This window comes from Oenanthe melanoleuca, chromosome 8 (genome assembly GCF_029582105.1).
Source record: "Oenanthe melanoleuca isolate GR-GAL-2019-014 chromosome 8, OMel1.0, whole genome shotgun sequence".
Classification (NCBI taxonomy): Eukaryota; Metazoa; Chordata; class Aves; order Passeriformes; family Muscicapidae; genus Oenanthe; species Oenanthe melanoleuca.
Window position 1 is genome coordinate 10,319,689 of NC_079342.1, and position 19,619 is coordinate 10,339,307.

The 19,619-nt window shown below is 39.1% G+C and overlaps 1 protein-coding gene across 1 annotated transcript; it reads right to left on the minus strand.

Moving 5' to 3' along the window:
- Window positions 1–6,167: 6,167 nt before the first annotated feature.
- RWDD3 (RWD domain containing 3) lies at window positions 6,168–14,925 on the minus strand. Its single transcript, XM_056497923.1, has 4 exons — window positions 14,814–14,925; window positions 9,084–9,562; window positions 8,262–8,377; window positions 6,168–8,163 (listed from the first exon to the last, which is right to left on the minus strand). Exons 1-4 carry the CDS (start codon window positions 14,896–14,898, stop codon window positions 8,049–8,051), a joined length of 795 nt encoding a protein of 264 aa, XP_056353898.1. The 5' UTR covers window positions 14,899–14,925; the 3' UTR covers window positions 6,168–8,048.
- Window positions 14,926–19,619: the final 4,694 nt, after the last annotated feature.

The following is a 19,619-nucleotide window of genomic DNA, read 5'->3' on the forward strand; positions in this document are numbered from 1 at the left end:
CTGTCTGCATTCACTACACAAGGAGTTGTGAAACCAAATGGATGAAAGAGCAATGTTAACCACTGCACATTTCTGATTTTTACCATATTCTGCAATGATCCTCCAGAATTGCCAAAGCTTCCTGTTTGAAGAACTTCAGTCTTGGAATTATCAGTGCAACATCACCCTTCTTACTTAGTTCCAAGTTGGCAGCTGTTCAGGAAGCTTCCCTGTCCAACCCAGGAGTCCCTCTCACAAACCAGAGTGGGGACTGCAGTCCCTTCCTGCTGCACATCCCTCTCACTCACACCACACGCCCTGACTGCTCAACCCAGCTGGCCACAGCACAGCTCAGACCTGCTGCTCCTGAAAACAATTCAATTATTGTGCAGTGACTCAATAAAAAAGCTGGAGCTGGTGCCTCCGAGCTGGGGGCCACGGGCTCCCACCATGTCCATGAGCGCCCTGTCCGGCTGTGCGCAGGTCAAGCGCCCTTTGTGCCACCAGGCCTCCTTTCCCTGGGGCTTGGGCTCACCCACAGCTCCCTGCACTGAATGTTGTACTCCTCAGCATTCCTTTGGAAAAACTCTCATCATGTCTGACCTTGAGTGGTGACCTGAGATTTACTGCAGGGTATTTGTTCACATACTAGTTCTTGCTCAAATGTTTCGGCACATTGCAGCATCCCTTCTGGCTTTAACAGGAGAAAAAAGAACAAAACCAAGCCAAAAAACACCCCTTACCTCTGCAGACAATAATCTCTCAAATACATGTGCACAACACAAAAGCTATCACTCCAGATTGCCACAAGCTATATTTTACCATGAAAATAATCTTTTTCCCAGACTGTTCTGGGGTTTGCTTGTGTTTGGTTGTGAAACATATGAATGAAACCTACAGATTTGTTAAAAGTTGTGTTACCTCTCCATGGTATTCCAGAAGTATATCGCTTTTCTTTCTGCTGTTGGAAAGTTGGCATAAAATTTCTTGCTGCTGGCTAAGAAAAAAAAATTAAATTCTTATTACTATTCAGAAAATTCTTATCCCCCTTGCTGCTAATCCCAAGGGTCCCTGCAAAGTACTGAACAGCAGGAGTAATACTCACAACTTGCTCCTGTAGTTTATTCCACATCAATTGAAATTTTCTAATGCTTGTTGTATTTAATGATTTGCTGTTAATAAGACATTTTTAGGGAGCTGTAACCCATTCTTATTTCAGATTCATATGAAACCTAACAGTTAAGATTTCTCTTATAACTCTCTTACATTCTATCTAAAGTAAGAAAACTTTTGCTGATAAACAATTATCCACAACTCATTTGTTTAACTAAGCAATGAATTTCTAGAAAAAATCCATAATTATATAAGCAAGGATCAATGCTTTTTCCCCTTTTTTTTCACAGCTATTGCGAAGAACCATGCAAAAAGTTCCCAGGGATTAGCTTTTCATTTTCCCCGATGCTGAAGATCCAGCTTCCAAAAACCAGCGTTCTGCAGTACCAAACAGCTTCACCCTCTACAATCAACACCTCTCTTTGGGCATGATCACACAATTTCAATTTTGTTGCCTTTTCTAATAGATTTGATCAGTTTAGTAAGAGCCAGTAGCAGAGCTCCTGTGGATATTACTGACAGTGTTACACAGTGAGTAGCCCAGCTTTCATGACTGTTCAAAAGCCGAGACCCTAAAAATTGTCAGCATGCTGCCTGTGCTTCCAAGCTTTGCCTTTAGCTGTCCCCAGTCTTCCAGCACAAAAAGTTCTTTAGTGCCAGCATCAGGCACTACTCAGTAGAAATACCTGATCTCTGCTAAGCACTAACATCAGCTTCTGCCAGAGCTCAGAGAGATGGCAGCTCTGGACCAGTGGGGGGACACCTTTATTCCCGCTCTGCTTTGTGGCACTTCTTGTGATAAATCTTTTTTTTTCACGCTTCAATATGTAAATTAACAGTTTCTCCTGAGATTTTTTCTCTGTTCCTTTATTTGTTTTCAAAAGCATTCCCCTGCTTCTTCAAAATCAGTCTGAAGGAAATCTGTAGCATCTTATAGTATTGTAAAAAGAAGAGAACTCACAGCAAGCACTGCCATCTCCCTTCCTGCAGCTGCCTTCCAATTAATTGGGGAAAAAAAATAAAGAAATCTGGTGCAATGCTGGCAGAGAAGACACACATACTGTGCCAAGAAGCACTGTTCAGCCCAGAAATTCTGATTGACACCCTCACACCCAGCTAAGTTTACAGCATTTGACTTCTTGTCAATGCAAGGGTAACCCTGAAGTTCTCCTTTGCCACCAGTACCTCAGAAATATGGCTTTCTGGATTTCTTGTACCTATTCCAGTGGAGTGCTTTCCTTCCCTTCTGTTTTTGCTCTTATTACATGTGCCTTGTCTATTTCATACTTAAAAGCTGTTTCTTAATTACACAGCAAATCCTTGACCCAGAAGAGGTTTTCAGTACTTAAATCTTTTCATGCCACTGACCACCAATATCACCCAGAAATCTTAACTGATGTGGAACTGAAATACATCAGGTTCCCAAACATTAGACACTATTTGAGCAAGGATCATCTAAAATCTCCATACCAGGTGTCTATAGTATCAATGCAGAAAAATCTTGTAAAAATTAAACACTTACCTGTATTCTCTGATTCCACAAATAAGCAGAATGTTTTTTCCCCAAAAGTAATTTGTCAACCCCCTTAGCCCTTGCTTTCCAGAATCCCCAAATTTTGTTGAAAATCTGCTCCTGGGAGCTGCTGGTCACCTCTTCCATCAATCTTCCCAACCACTCGGAGCCACAACAGCCTGGTTTTCAAACCATGAGGCTTTTTGGAGTTTGTTGCCTCTAAAAGTCTCTGTCATTTCTGAGTCATCTGAGGACAATTTCTAAGAACTGTGCTAATTCCTTCATGGACAGCCTACAGCTCGAGTGAGGTTTGTCATTTCTATACTTGTGAAAACTTCCACTATTTGTTCTCAGTTCTACACGCCGTTTCTGCTAAAAAGAGAAAATGACAATGAAGCTGCATATTTATTTCAGACATTTCTACTTGAAGCTTGGATACAGTAGCAACTTCTTTGCTCATGCTCCCAAACTTCTTTCCAGAGAGAAATCAATGCAAAAAACCCTTTCTTTTGGCTTCTCTGAGAGCCACATCACCAGTGTTTTTATTGCCGTCTGTTTCTTTCTAACACCTCCACTTCCACCAAATAAAAATCAGCCTCTGGCACAGCTCAATCCATACAGCTCAGCTTCTGTTCAGCATCTCACGTGGACAGTGTTCTCACAAGCAACTCAGTTATTTTACTTCAAAAAAGAACTGGTTTTTATTTTGACTGAAAGGTAGTCATAGCACCATCTCCCATAAAAATCCATCCTGTCTCTGTATATCACTACAGATGAGTGACTGATCAGAGACCAACTAAATAATTTTCCATTGGTCTTTTTCCTAAGTACGACTAAAAAACAGCCAAAGTTTAAAAAAAAAAAAAAAAAAGTACAAAGTACATTGAATTTAACACCTTCAGTCTTAAAATCGTGGCACTGATTTTGCTGTGCAGTGTTCCCTGGGAGCAGCACATGTGTAAACTTTTTCTGTCACCCTGAAGAGTTCTCTTCACTGCAGGTTAATATTTTGAAGTTAGACATCACAAACTAATATAAAAGCCAGTATATGAACATAATACAGAACAAGAGATGCAAAATGCTATCAGCATATTTATATTCCAAGTTCCATTTATGTCTATAATTAAGAATATAAACAATCATAACTCTTGCATAAGAGAGCAAAAATTAAGTATACATACAACATATAAAACCATAGCAGAGTGCTGCCAGTGTTGCATGTGTTATACACAAACAGACAGGAAGATAATGCTTAGTATTACTGTAAGATATATTCAAATTGATTCCAGCAATTGCACTATTTCATAATATAAGCAATTTCAGTCTCAAACTCTGGCAGAAATACAGTGTGTGCAACATTTCATCATCTTATTTCAAATGTACTATAGCATGATTGCTTGTATTTTCACAGATAAATCTGAACAAATCAAGGGACACTAGGCTTTAAATCATTCATATATAGGGTTTATTAAACTATTTTTAAAGGAAACAACATAAACAAAATATTTTTTCCACTATGAAGTTTCTTAAGGCTCATTACAGTACCTCTGCATATAATTTATACTAATCTCAGTGGGTTTTGTGGTTCATTCACAGCAGAAGAGACAAATACTCTTATTGTAGGAAAATGAGATGCAACTACCAAACCACAAAACTCATCCTTAGCCACAGAACAATCAAATCTACTTTCAGTTATTTTTAATTGATTGTGTCAAGGATTTTCATATAGAAGTTCCTACAGTGCCCTGTCCTCCATGTAACATCAAATAACAAAGTCAGGGGTGGTAGAGGGAGAAAATAATGAGACCAAGAAGGTAAGAAAACCAGGTGAATTCCCAATACTGATGATGTCCCCCATTTATTTCCCTCCTCTGGATCATTCTTGTTTCCTCAAGCTATTTTTTGTTTTCTTTATACTTAATAAGTCAAGATATTCAAAAAGACCAATCAAACCTTGGTTTTGTCCTAAACAACTTGATTCTTGAAGTTGTCAGTCCTATTGCAACATCTTTCATTTTAGCCTGATTTTTAAAAGAAACTAGGTTATACATCTGTGCTGTCCATACAGAAGCAAGCATGCTTATACTACAAAGTTTTCCTAGAACTTTTAATTTTAATAAAATGAGAGGTTAACAACCTGAAAGAAATCAAGTACCTACAACTTTGATGAAAAAGGTAATAGGTGAAAAAATGCTTTTCATACTTAAAAGATTTATGCAAGCAATAATCAATTTATGCACAATCAATACCAGGCACAGGGGAATCCACCTGGGAGAGCACCATCAGGAATGTAACTCCTACAGTGAGGACTTCATGTGTGCTATAGCTGAGAAACTAAAAAGGCCACAGGAAACAAGGCTTTACTGACCATGCTGTTTGAAGAACTATTTATAACACCATATCCACAAGAAAGCTAGTTTCTAATTTGTTGAATCACCTCTAATTTGTGGATTTCTTCTTCCTTGCAACTGAACTGTCAGATTCCAGTAGTTATATACACTTCACTAACTTTTTACACAGTGATGCATTTTTTCGCTGCTTCTTGTTCTGTATCTGTGCATTTTGTTCCTCTGTGTCTGCTTCACCTCCCTTAGAAAGCAGAACATGCACCACAGGACCCATTGTGATGACTTTAGTGCCCCAGAGGCTCACAGGCTAGCTCATCTCTTTTTACAATGAATGCAAACAAACCCTCAGTTAACAGACAGCTGCAAAATCCTTCCAAAAGAACAGCCTTCAAAAATATTGTTTACTTGTCTGAACAGAAAATATCCTCCTACCCTTCAAAATAAGTGACATTGCTTTAACAGAATCAGACTGACATCAGTTTTCATGTTCTCTGCTGTCTGAACTGTATCAAGCTGATCAGATTTGCAATTCTCCTGAAGCACATCAAACCAAGCTATAAACTGCAGTCCTTTCCTACAGTGAACTTACAGATTTGTCCAGTGTGAGTTAGTGAATAACAAATTCAACTATGGTAAAAATCCATTGTATAAATGGCATTTCCATCTCCTGAAACACAAAAATCATCCAGCTTCTTACAACAACTTCACTTGGCAGGAAGATGAGCACAGGAGAGAGCTGCAACTTACCCAATTGTCACTTTTTCTTTTTAATTGGCTGTTGCAGATTGCCAGGCCTGGCCAAAGAGTTGACCAAGAAAGCATCAGGCAATAAAACCCAAAAAAATACATGGGTTTATATTCAAGTGCAACTAGCAGCACTGACACCACAAATGGCTTTTCTAGTAGGAAAGAAAACTTTAGCACCTTGCAAGAAAGATGACCACAACAACTTGCACCTCAATTATTTTTGAAGTCACAAGCATTTTGAGATCACACCAGTTGGTATGCCATTCAACCTGATTCCTAAAATCAGCAGATTTACAATACACCTGGCAAAATCTTGTAACATTCAGTTCTGCAGAGAGATACAGATTATATTTTCTTATGCTGTACATGTATAGGCCTTTTCTTGAATTTGATACTTGTCAGATCTGTCATACAGTATAAGGAGAAACCCTCTGCAGCTTTTCAAAACTTTATACTGCACTCACACACAATTTTTCAACAAATATTTTATTTCAGAACAGCTTGATTCTGGAAACTGTAATTTAAAATACATGTTATTTTAATATTTTAAAGACACTTCTCTTTTATTCTTCTTTGTAAAAGTAAGAATTCATCTTCACATGCACTTAAAATGATAGAAAATTAGAGTTCCTGTCTCTAAGGAAGCCATTTCAAAATAATATAGAACAGATTTGCAAAACCCATTCAACCCAGACTCTTTTCTACTGAGCCTGAAGTACTGTATGTGGTAAACATAAAATACTCATTAAGAAGAACTTTGCTACTATCTCATTAAATTAGCATCAGTGCATAAAACAACATGCACCATATATATTTGAGACATTCTGTATTAGGAAAATTACCAAAATCCTGCAAAACTTCAGAAACTTTCAAACAATTTACCACCTTTTATGCAGCTGATATCTCAAACAGTAAAATATAAAAATCTTCCTAGTCTGATTTAGTTGCTTTTCTAGAATATATAAAGAAAGAGGTATGATCTCATGGTCTGAGCATGAAACAGGAAATCAGATCTTACATAATGATTTGCCAAACCACTTTCAGAGCTAAACAAATTGTACTAGTCTTCACCCAGTACAATGGAAATAAATTAGTTTATACTGAATTGATCAAATCTGTTTAATTACAGAATACATGAGACATTTGGCTTCTGCAACTAAATTTTAGAGAGCAGTAAAGCACATGTTAATCTGCGTGCTAAAGCCAACTGAAATGGCAAATGGCACTGCTAGTTACTCAGAAATTCATGATTGTAAAATTTTTATTACTGGATAATTTATTTAGTCTTGTTAGAGAATGGTTTCAGGTAAAATAGAAACCAAAGGACAGACATTAATAATTGTAATAAATAAGTATACAGTCCTCCCTAAGTAAACAGAACTTGCACAACTTTCACAATTCACAAAATTATGCATATAATTTGTAACACTATACAGATGTAAAACACAGACTACTGTTTAAAAAAAAAATTGCAGGTCGGCCAAGGTCAGTGACAAATCCAAAAACACCAAAATAAACAAACTTACAAAAAGAACTTGGCAGAAGCCTTGAAAGATAGAAGACTGAAGTTTGTATATACTGCTCCAACAGTTTAATTGAAGCAAGGTATCTAAAGCCAAACAGACAGTAAAACCAGAGAAAGTGCAAGAAGACATCTGCAAACTATCAAAGAAAATATTACAATTGGCTTTACCTCAGCTTTTTATCAATTTAAATCCTCCATGTGGGTGTTTTTATAAATTTTAGAATAAAAACTTATATTCAAAAAGACACTTCAAAGTTTTTTCAGGCCCCAAGTGACATGGGCTTTTTCTTCAAATCAACCATCTAGCATTTATAGTCAATTACAGGGAGAACAAAAAATTAGCAGATTAACTCCTAAGGGATATTAAGTATATGCTGTCCTCACGTATTCAAATGTGTGTCCACTATGTTTCGTTATGGAAATATTTTCAGTCTTCCAAAGCAAAATTAATCATGCTAACATGCCTTTAACAACAAATTCTACCATGAGAGTGAAGAAATAAGACATTGAAAAACAGGGACTATAAAACAGAGTCTGGCTAGAAGACTATTTTTTTAACATTACTTCCTCCCAATCTCATGCTTGCCATGCAATTATCACAAGCAACATTACATTGTTTGGAAAAAAGTTATTAATACATAACTGTCAAAAAATTATCAGTTCTTGATGTATTAATTGCTTTCTTCTTGCAAAAGGATGACTGCTACGGGTATTTTTTGTAGAAAAGCTTCAACATTGTTCTGCCACATTAGTCCTCTTATCTTCCATCAGCATCTGCAGTCAACTACTGCTTTGGTCAAAGGTCCAGTGGTTTCTTTTAGTTTTATTTTAAGAGAGGAGGCACAAACTCAGAGAAAAGAGCTGCAAGTCCTGCAGTTTCAAATTCCTTTTGTAGCTCCTCTGGTGTTGAATATTCTTTGACTTCAAACGTCTGAAACCTACATTGTAAAAGGGAAACTCATGAATATGCCAGCATTTGTCAGAATGTAATTATCGATTCTGTTACTTTTCTATCCACAACAGTACTAAATTATACCTTTTATGCTCTGACTCTACTTCTGTCTCACATAGTACTCTCATCATTTTCTCTTTGCACTTCTTTCCACTTGAGTCCACATCTACTTTAGAAGTTTTCTGAAGAATCAAGTACTCCTAAATGACAAAAAAAAATTCCCAAAATATTAAATGTTACCTAGTATTTCCAAAGTTTAGTAAAATGCAAAAGCTCACTCAAAGTGCAGTCTTTTTGTCAGAACATAGCAATCAAACTTTTAAAGTGCCCATCCCAAAAACTGCACAACTGCTTCTATTCATCAGTTCTAAGAAGGCCTAACTGATTAAAGAGAATATGAGTTAGAAAAGCCAAAACATTGTCCTCCAACATCACCACAAAAACCCACCTAAGGCAGTGGGACTTTGTACGTACAGACAAGAATTTCAAAGCCCAGGCATGCACTAGCAGCACCATGTGGTTTTAAGTCAAGGAAAGAGAAAGCAATGAATTAGAAATATGTCTGTTATTAATTCCTCACCAAAATTTTTTCCACTTTCTGGGGCATTTAGGTAATACAGGAAACTGAATCTAGGCATATTAAGGTTAGGAAACAAAGGGATATGGGGGTATAATTCCAGTGGGAAGCAAAGCAATACAGGTCACAGGTCTACAGGTATCACTGCAGACAGAATAGAACACCTTCTTTTTCTTAAATACAGAATAAAGTTGCTGGGTCTTCCTACTCTCATAATGATCAATTTGCTTCCAAAATTGTTAATCTTACAAAAACACACACGAAATATTCAGACACGGAGGTTTCAGTGGTAAATCAATAAAACTAGTCAACATTCATTGTTCCTGCACCTTAATGCTGCTCCTGTCACCCTGAAGAAGAATCAATATTATCTTGCCCATGAACATCAGTCTTCCAGTCAGCCTTAGATTTGAAGCCCATTTTTCCACAGTTTTCACATATTTTGCCTTTGCTCTCATGTGATCTAAATGCAAAAGGAGCATCCAGATACCATCTTCTGTTTCTTTTGACAAAGTAGTTTTTTCATTGCAAACTGTTGCTGATTGCTTAATGACATCTTTAAGATGCTGCTGTACCCAAAGAATCAGATCATGTACCATGGGTTCAGAAAGATGCTGCTTTGCTTGTTCAAGTAATTTCTCTTTCACATCCATACACTGGGCCCTTGTAAGCTGGTCTGAGTTAACAGAAATATCCGGTAGAGTTGATGGGTAATTGACTGGTAAATGAAATAATAGCTTTAAAAGTACATCTGTATCCAGCAGTTCTTTCACACTGATTTGAATTCTAAATGAAATTCCATGAGTTTCTGGAAATTAGAAAAAAAAAAAGATAAACATTAATAGTTTGCTTGTAGTTGAAATACATCGATATCATTAAATCATGTTATTTTTCTTTAACAATTCAACTCAAATAACTGACTTTTCCTATAAAATAAGAGGGGGTGATTTTTTTTTCTGTAGAGTCGGGGCTTGCAACCAATGGCTCAAGCTATACCTGCAGGGAATCCTGAAATGAAACACTTCTATAACATAGTAGAAGGAAAGTTATTAACACATTCTAAAAAGCATTCACACATTTTGGCTCTTTCAAAGTCTAGACGAGCCAGCAGAAAGAATTGTCTCTCAAGCACATAACTCAGCTTCCACAGCTCAACAGCAAAAGCAAGGAAAAGCAAGGACAACTGAAAATAGAGACTTTTCTGGATGGACCCAGCACTGCCCTAAGTCTGCTCCTGAAGAAGTCTGTAAGGCTTCTAACATCAACACCATTGCAAAGCAAACAGACTTGCATCAGGTATTTTTTAAGACAATCATTCAAAAGCAGCTTCATGCTAAGCAGATACTTGGAAAGAAAGAAATCAAATTCTTTGTCCCCCACAACCTGCAAAGAAAATACACTTAAATCCTTTCTGCCAACTCCTCTACAACAGTTGGACTGACATAAGGAAAACATCTCTGTTGGACACCTGACCCTAGATACTACATATATAAATATGCATGTACTCATATTAATGTATGTTTATATATCTTCATATCTGTTCAAAATCTGCTGTAGATCTACTTAAGAACAGAATTATTTTCAGAGTGAAAAGGATACACTTAGTATGCAGCAGGAAAGGCTAAAGACCACTTCACCCTGACAAATCACATAATCAAAGATGCTAAATATGAAAGTTATGTACAGTATTTAATGAAATAAAACCTTCTTAACTAGAAGTTTCACAGAAAAACAATACAAAACTTGACAAAGTGTAAAGCACAAAGACCTAACCTACTTTCGCTCCTCTGCCATGAAGTAAGAGGGTATCAATCAGACAAAAGATGATCTTCTTCAGGTGTTCTCTGCTTCACCCCTTTGATGCATTCTAAACACTTCACTCCTTTTCTTTCAAAAATTGCTAAAATGTCAGGTTGATTCACTCTATGAGGGCAGGAGAAGCCAGATTTGAAAGGCAGATTAGAGGAGAGCTGAGTTTCAGAGCAGGTCTTTTGAAGTGACTTGCACTCTTTCCCCTCTACCTTACCTTACCTTCCTTTACATGACAGTCAGATGAATTATGTTTGATTGGTATTGCTGATGCCACTAACCAACCTCTCAGAGTGCCACTCACATAAAATGTATGATTTTGTATTTGAAATCTACTAAAAAAGTTAAAAGTGACTTGGACAGACATGCTTTAGAGAGACAGGTGTACTTTGGACAGAGGTACTTTAGAGAGCTTATCCAAGGGCTTGTTTCCAAATCCCCTTCCTGTGTCATACAAGAACTCTCAAGGCCAGAGAAGTCACAAAATAAAATCAGCAACCCCTCCAAGCCCAATAATCAAATTCTACCAGTAGTATAAAGAAGTCTCCAAACATCTACAGACCATCACTACCTAAGAGTCAAATCCAGTGGTGAAAGCAGTAGATGGAATTCCAGAGAATTCAGTGAAATCACACCCAACTGTGCCTGTATTTATAAGCACTACATGTCAAAAGAGTCATTTCCTGCCAACAGGAGTTTGTCTTCAATCCTCCAAGACCCTATCAAAGGTTCCAGAGTACTTTTAAGACAAATGCATTCCTCAGAAAAACACCAGCCTTGGCGGAAGACCCTTGCACATGGTCAGTAGCTACAAAGGAGGACCTCAAGCCCTCCCACTCCTATCTCTGCCTTCTGCTGCCCTGACAAATGTTTCCTCCTGAGCCCCAGCAGCAGTAGCTCCTCTGCCATTAGGTGGGCTCAGCACACATCTTCACAGACACGGACAGAAAAGCTGCCCTGCACACACAACCACTGCACAGACAGTGCTGCTGCCCCACGTCCCTCAGCTGCCTTTGCTCAGGACAGCCCCACCAGGCACACAGCTGGCTCCTGGCCGAATGGGGTGAGCATCATTGTACTTCTGCCCCTTAATCACTTCGTTTTAAACTTTGTTGCCAAGAGATTCTAAAATGCACAGCCTATATAAGTTGAAAAATACTACTCTATCACCAGCTTAATTACAGTACCAGAAAAACATGTTACATTTCTGATAATCCTCCCAGGATTTTTCCACTAGCTTGTCACAACAGATCTCACCAAACTCAGAAGCAACAGAGGGCAACAGACAGGCCAACCCTGCCCCTCTGACAAGAGCCTCCTGCCCGCAGTGATCTTATTCTTAAACCTGCAAAAATCTCACACCTTCCCTTGTGATGAACTAATCTGAAGGAAGCAGAACAGCCTCGCATCCCAAGGTGTATCACCCTGAGCCATCGGGAAAAGCCCAGCTGTGCTCATTTACATCTGCCCCAGACTTACTTTTAAAAAGAAGAATCAGTTCAAAACCTTTGCAGGGCTACAACATCTGAAGTTTATTTAAACCTTGCAGCGTCCATTTTCTGCACCAGCACTGCAGACACTGGCAGAACAAAGAGCAAACCACCGGCACCCTGCGCAACCTGGCTCAAAGAAATATTTCCTTTGTTTGCACATGCTACAAGGGCCGAGTTGTCTTCACAGCAACATGGTGATTACTTCTGAAATAAAAGGTTGGGTATGACTGTTCTGCTGGCATTTAATGTGCTAATCAGACTAAACCTAATACATTTTAACTCATTTTCCCCCATAGCTGCATGCTTATCAGTATATTTAGCTCTAGCATACTTCAGATTTTTTCTTATGTTTCATGTCAACCAGACAGATATCCCCCTCCTCTCCTGCCCAAAGGCATTTTATGCAACACATGCAGTCTATTTTTAAATTCAGAAAATGGCACCTACTAACGTACAAGCTTAGAATATCTAAATATATTTTTATAGCAAGCTTGGTGAACAGACCGAAAGAGAACAGATTAACAATTAAATTATGGATTTCTATCTGTAACACTAATCTTTGAAAATAGATATGTAAGGTAAAAAAGATATGCTGTAATTAGTTTATTTAAATTCATCCACACATTGGTTTTGATAAAAACACATTTTACATTCTGAATACTTGATTGTTATATCCCAAAAAGCCAAAGTTTTTACCATACCAAGAGACCTGTAAAAGCATTCTCTTACATTCCTCAAAACCATGAATCCCCAATGGCATCCTTTTTGATCCCATGGATCTACACACAAATTACTCTTAATGTCTTAGAGATTGCATAACATAACAGTCTTCCTGGAAGTTATATCTGTGCACCGTTTGTCAATGACAATTTGCATGGTTTGAAGAGATAAAGCAAATGTAAGCTAATGACTGGAGCAAAAGTTAATTGTATACTGACTAGAGATTCTGCAGCTCCAACAAGTAAATTCCAAGAGTAAGAAAAATACCAACAATCGTTGTAAAACAATCTTTTCAATTCCAGCTGAAAACTATGTAACCAAATCAAATACACCTGATCCTACAGATCATGAACAGAGCTCGGTTAAAGGCCCTCCAAGGTCACATAACACAAATATAAATAAAATAGCCAACTCCCATTGTGAATTGTGGCACCTCACTTTATGTCCAGGAAGGGTTTTAAACCTTTTAGATTCTGGTAACTTACAAACACAAAACCATTTTTCCATATATGAAGCACAGAGAAGAATGTGCCCATACTTCTCAACAGATTTGGAGGAACAGACGTGTATATGCAATGCTCAGATATGTTCACGTTCTTTAAAATTAACATCTGATAAGCCTGGATACTGCTTTTCCAAATTATGCCCAAAATAACATTCTTGGAATTTTTCACTTAAAAATAAAGCTTAGTTGAAACATTTTATCAATCATATTTTAAAAATACAACCCTAAATACCAATTTAAAAAATAAAATTGCAGAATTACATGCCTGCACTGAAGCAGGAGGTATGTGTATCCAGATACAAAATTCTGATTTTAGATTACTGTGGTTAAATGTGCTCCCTGCAGACACTAGTGCCTATATCCAACCTCTTCCCCTCATGCACAGTCACCTACAACAGGACAACTGCCCAGGACAATATCCAGATATTCTGAATATCTCCAGTGAGGGAGACTCCACAAGCTCTCCCAGCAGCCTCCAGGACTCAGTCACCCTCAGTACAAAAAGTTTCCTTATCAATCCCAGTTCTTTAGGGCTGAATGTGCAGACAAAATCTGACAGCAGGCCACTACATCCATCTTCAGCAGCATTCCTCAAGATTTCCCTGCAGTCCAACCAGCAGGAAGCTGCTCCCTGTCCATCACTCTGCTGGGGAGCTGGGCAGAACTCTGCAATAGACACCGGGGACCTGTGGTACACAACATAAGCACACTCTATATGTGTATATATGTGCATGTGTATCTCCCTCTAACAAATATCTAAGAGTTGTCACATCTGTAGTAGGCACTAAGCAAAATTTACTAATGGTCTGGAACTGAATAGACACCAACACTTGCATATCCTGCCACACAGAGCTGCTACTGTACATTGGAACCACTGAGATTTATTCTCCCTTGCTAAAGGGGCATCTTCACAGCACCGTACAGCACAGACTGATAAAAGCCATCTCTTAATATATGTTCTGATCAGTGGCCACCATGGCTGGTGCAGAAGCCATGAAGGCATCTACACTCCCTGCAGCTGAGGGGAGCAAGTATTACAAACCTGATCATTCCAGCCACGGCAGACACCCCACATCAGGACAGCCTACAGCCCTACACATCCTGCTGAAGCAGGAGAACACGAGCAGAACATCTGGCACGGCACAGCGTCCAGGTTATCCCAGAAAAACCCAGCGATGACCCAACATTTCTCATGCCCTACACCAGCCGTACCCCTGCTCAGTATTACAGGATTAATACCTGGTCTTGTTAACGCGTACAAGATTCACCTGCCTGTTTACCTAGAGAGCAGCCAGCCCGTTCCCAGCGCTGCCCTCGCTCACCCCCAGGGCACTGAGACAGCGCCAAAGCAGAAGCGAGCAGAGCCCGCTGGGCAGCGCAGGCAGCGGCGGGCAGGGACCGCCACGAGCGACACCAGCGAGCCACTGAGGGGGGCCGAGCGCGGCCCCGGAGCGCTTCCCCCCGGGGCTCTACCGGGCCGGGCCGCCCCGCGGGAGGGCCCGGGCTGCGGGCAGAGAGCGCGGCCGCCTCACCTGAGGCCGCCAGCAGCTCGCAGGCGCCCGGCTCGCAGTAGATGGCGGCGAGCGCCGACAGCTCCTCCCGCGCCAGCTCCGACATGGCCGCCGCGCCGCCGCCGCGCCCCCTGCCGGCCGCGGGGCCGCACCATGGCCGCCAGGGGGCGCCGCCGCCCGCACCGCGCCGCGCCAGGAGAAGGAAATGGCCGCTGCGTGTGGGGGCAGCGCGGTGGCACCGTGTCCGGCCGTGTGCCACTCCCTGGCCCCGTGTCCGGCATTGTCCCCGTGTCACTCCCTGTCCCAGGGTCCGAGCGTTGTGCCGCTCTGAGCCACAGGGAGGAACCGCCGGCTCCCTCGGGCTGGACACGACCCCCGGGTTCGCAGCCGCACTCTCCTCTGCACAAAGCGGTACTAGAATATAAAATAATGTTTCTTACAATCAACTGCTGTGGCTTCACAGTCCTGTTACCAGCCCTCACGCTGAGGCTGTGCACTGCCAACAGTTCATTATGACGGCCGAAATACAGACCGGTGTCTGTGGAGAAGGTTTATTGCTGAGGGGGATATCTGCACCTAACTCACCCACCTTTGTCAAGTCCTGTGGTATATTTGTACAGTAAGTATTACTGAGTGGTACTGTCTCACTACAACATCATCGCGTACAAGCCTCAGCTAATTTACATAGTATGATCTCATGGTTATTAGATAATTCTTTTGCACAGTGCTTGTGCCTCTCCAATTTGGGGGTCTTTGATGAAAGCTTCCAAGATCATCTTTGCATCTGAACTTTTCAGCTTTGTCTTTGGAGCATGCACAGTTACAGTGTTCCTTGGTCTGTCTGGTCTTAAACAGCCTAAATTCTTTGTTTTGTGGCTAACTGGCTTAGCACTTACCAATTTTTCATTAGTACTATACTTATCTGTCTCTAAAACTATCCACCTGGTAAGTTTTTTCTTCTAGTTAACCATATATTAATCACTACGTTGTGTAAAAGTTATTTATATTAGGTTATATAGGTATAAAAGCTATGATTCAGGTTATATAGGTATAAAAAGCTATGATTCAAGTATAAAAAGCTATGATTCAGGTTATATAGATATATAAAAAGTCATGATCTAGGTTATATTGATATCAGGTTATATAGATATACCAGGTTATAGTGATATCTTATAGCTGAAACTATTTAAGCACCTTGTAACTTTGATATAAGTTATATAGGCATCAATTAACTCCCAAGCAAAATCATCCATTATCTTCTATTATTGCAAAATCACTTTTAAAAGCAAGGGCTGGGGGGTTATTTTTCAAGAGAGCATATCCTGCTATTTCTAACCCCTTAACTTGTGTTGAAATAACAAGAACTGGTGGCTGAGCAGGGGAGGAGGACGATGCTGGGAGGGAGCAGCACAGCCAGGCCACTGTCAGAAAGAAGGCTGTAGAAGAAATTAGCCTTAGAAGTGCCTCCATTCTATTATTAAGAACTTCCTTACCCCAATCTTTCTCCCTTCTCCTCTGCTACTTTGCATATTCCATTTTACATGTTTAAATAAAAAAGTCGATGTAAATGTCTTTTGAATTGACACTATCACAAGACATGGAGGTCCCTATGAATAAGTTACTGGACTCTGACATTTGGAAGTCGTCAAATGAGACAGTATAATGTCAGCTTGATATTTTTCACTCTATGAAAATATCAGCTTCATGTCAAAGATCTAAATTCCATCTTAATGTAATAAATTTTCATATATTCACAGACAACTGAAAATGCTAAATATTTAAATTTGAAATGAACATCTACAGTTACAATCTGGCCTTCATATTGCATTATTATGAAATTGAAAGTCAAGATCTTATTTCCTCTCTTTCTTTATTTCTTCAAGCATCAAAGTGTTTGATAGAATTTTAACCATATCCTCTAAATGGATACTTCCCCATCAATGTGTGGCAAATAAAGTTAAAAAAGAAAAGTCTCGCTTTTTAGTCAGCCTATATTAAACCAGCTCCAACATCCTGTCACAAAACGATTGTGCCACCAGTATCTTCCACTTTGCCTGACAAAGCAAACAGAATGCAACCTTTCATACACAGATTAATCTTCCCAGTGTTACTTGCAAAAGCAGCATCCTTTGCCTTCCACTCACTATAATTACAGCCTCAATTAGGTGTTGTTTCAACAACCACTGATAAATATATATAAAATGGTGCATTTAGACCGGTTTTTCCCCAGCCTGAGTGGCAAAACACAGGAGGACTAGACAGACATTTGGAAATAAAGTAAATTTGGAACATCCATCTGTATCTTTTTACTGTCAATTCCATACCAGCCCCTTTGCCACCTCCTCGAACTCAACTGCAGGCGGTGCTAAAAGCACATCCTCCAGAAAGCATTAAAGGACCACTAGGAAATCTAGAAGTCACTGCAGTTGCCATTTGGGGCTCACAAGACCAACACTAATGAGGAACCCATAACCACAGCAAAGGGGACAGCTGCAGTGCCCATATTTTTCTGACACAACAGTGCTGCCAGCTCTAATGCAGCCAGAATGGCATTCTTACCAGTTAGAACTGTCCTTACCTGAGTTAAATCACACCTTTTTCACAGACCTGAGAAAGAAGCCACCATTTCTCTAAGAAAAACTGAAAGTGTTATTGCAATGGTAGAAGTCTTACCCAAAGTGGCTTGTACAAAAATTTCAGAGAGAAACTAATAGGAAATCTGTAAAAATCTCTCCAAATACACTAAGAGACAAAAGTTTGAAGAAAACAGAAAGAGAAGCAACCTCAGTAATTGTGAAAATACATGATAAAATAGGGAAGTATTTTTTCCCCAGTATTCTTAAGTACAGCTAGTAGAAAAGTTTTGGCGTTTTTTTTCCCTGTGTTTTTCTACAGTTGAAATAAACCCATTTAACAAACATTTACATTGCAAATTAAAGCTGCCAAAAGTTGCAGCTTTAAATTCAGCATTTAAATTCAGCATTTTCATGAGATTTTGCTTTTCAGTGCTTGAAAATGAGGAAACAAATTCTCATTGATATATAAAAAAGGAGTTTTAATTTGAGGGGAAAACAAAGCAGAGGAAAAACCTTTTATATTGCTTTTTCTTGTAAGTATTTTAGAAGCAAGTTTTTCAAGGGTTTGTGATCTAGCAGTGCTCTTTAAAGGCACTTGCATTTATCCTCCATGCATCAAACTGCTCTAAGTCAATTCCCTGAGACACTTAATCTTTTGGCAGATGGAAACACATTTTGAAAGTGTACTAATGATCAATTAAAGCATTAGCTATCTCTGCAGACAGGAGGTTTATGGGGTCATAGTCTTCAGTAGCTAGAGGCAAGAACAGCAGCATGTTAGCAAAATAGCTAAAACTTTCTGTAGTTACCACAAAACTGGCAAAACATTGGAAAACCAAAAACATGACAGTCTTTTTTTGCCATAATATGTAGAAAAAATGTGATGATTTCTATTTTATGAGAGAGGCCATGGTCCAAACTGAATTCAGCAAAAGAAATAATCTAATCTTTTAAATTTTCCTAATGAAGTCTAGTAACTACCCTAATGTACCAATAAATTTACATAATGTTTTGAAAATTTGATTTATTCTGACTCCAGTCAAAAATATGTACCCACACTGCAAATATGCAGAGCTGTATTGTGGGGAGCTGCCATGGGAATCCAGGGCTCCCTGGTCATCTCACACATGCTCAAGGCCCCACAATAAGGTTTGGAGTCAAGTACTCTGCCCAGAAGTTTCTATGCAATGTGATGTACAAGTAATAAGACCAAATAGATGTAATGGTCACATTTATAGAACAATTTAAAATTCTTCCTTTAGGAGTTTGACAAGCCATTTCTTCTTGAAGGAAAAGCATATAAAAGTGATTAGCCATCTAATGCAAACTAAGAAGGTTGCTTTTTATGACCTGACATGTCTAGTATGACCATAGATTACTAATTCTAACATTGATGAGAGAATCAATACTTACTCGATTCACTGCATAAAGGTATTTGCACGCAATTTACCTTATACAAAAGTAGAATAATAAACAGAACATATTTTCTTTCAGTGAGAGTAAAATTGCATGAAGTTGCCTACTAAACATTTGTAAAAAGCTATCAACCCTGTGCATTTTTAAAAAACATATGTAAAGATACATGTGGGTAAGGAAGGGTATGATCCTGAAGAGATAAGCATATCTAGCATCAAGTAGTATATTCTATCCTCAAAACATTCAGCTTCCACATCAAGTAGCTTGGCTTGTGGAGCTTTACTACATGGATTCTCCTCCAGGTGTAAGCAAAGGAGAATTAGCATGCTATGTCATTTGGTAAGTGTTGGGAACAGATGTCTTTAAAAAGTGATAGTTCTGAAAGAGGCATTTCTACCCTCGATAAAAACCAAACTTTATAAAAGTCCATATATTAGGCAGTGCTTCTTAGTTTGCCAGTTCATTTTTAGCTGCTGAACTACAGCAATGTATCTGCCTTTACCTTTTGCAATTTGGCAGATTAGCTATTCTTCCCCCATACTTTGATACAAGAGCAGAACAAACACAATGGGAGTGCATAAGATGACAATTTATGACCATGTTCAGAGCACTGAGAGGTCCTTTGCCACTCTCACACCTTTTGAAAGCAGAACAGTATTCATCAGCGCATTTGAGACTTCAAGTTTACAGAGCACATTAAAGTCCTGATGGTAAATACATTATGTAAACACTAGGCAGAACTTCACACTGAACTAGCATGCCTCTTTCACATAATTCAAAAGTGGTAAAACTTCTTTGGTAGTAGAAAGTAACAGTAATCAAGAATGGACACAAT

Bases quoted from the DNA above. Each gene is read 5' to 3' on its own strand.
- RWDD3 (XM_056497923.1), bottom strand. From the start codon at position 14,898: ATGTCGGAGCTGGCGCGGGAGGAGCTGTCGGCGCTCGCCGCCATCTAC. The intron at 9,563-14,813 runs GTGAGGCGGCCG...TCTAATTTCCAG, and splicing joins CGAGCTGCTGGCGGCCTCAG to AAACTCATGGAATTTCATTT. The intron at 8,164-8,261 runs GTATAATTTAGT...TTTACAATGTAG, and splicing joins GTAGAGTCAGAGCATAAAAG to GTTTCAGACGTTTGAAGTCA.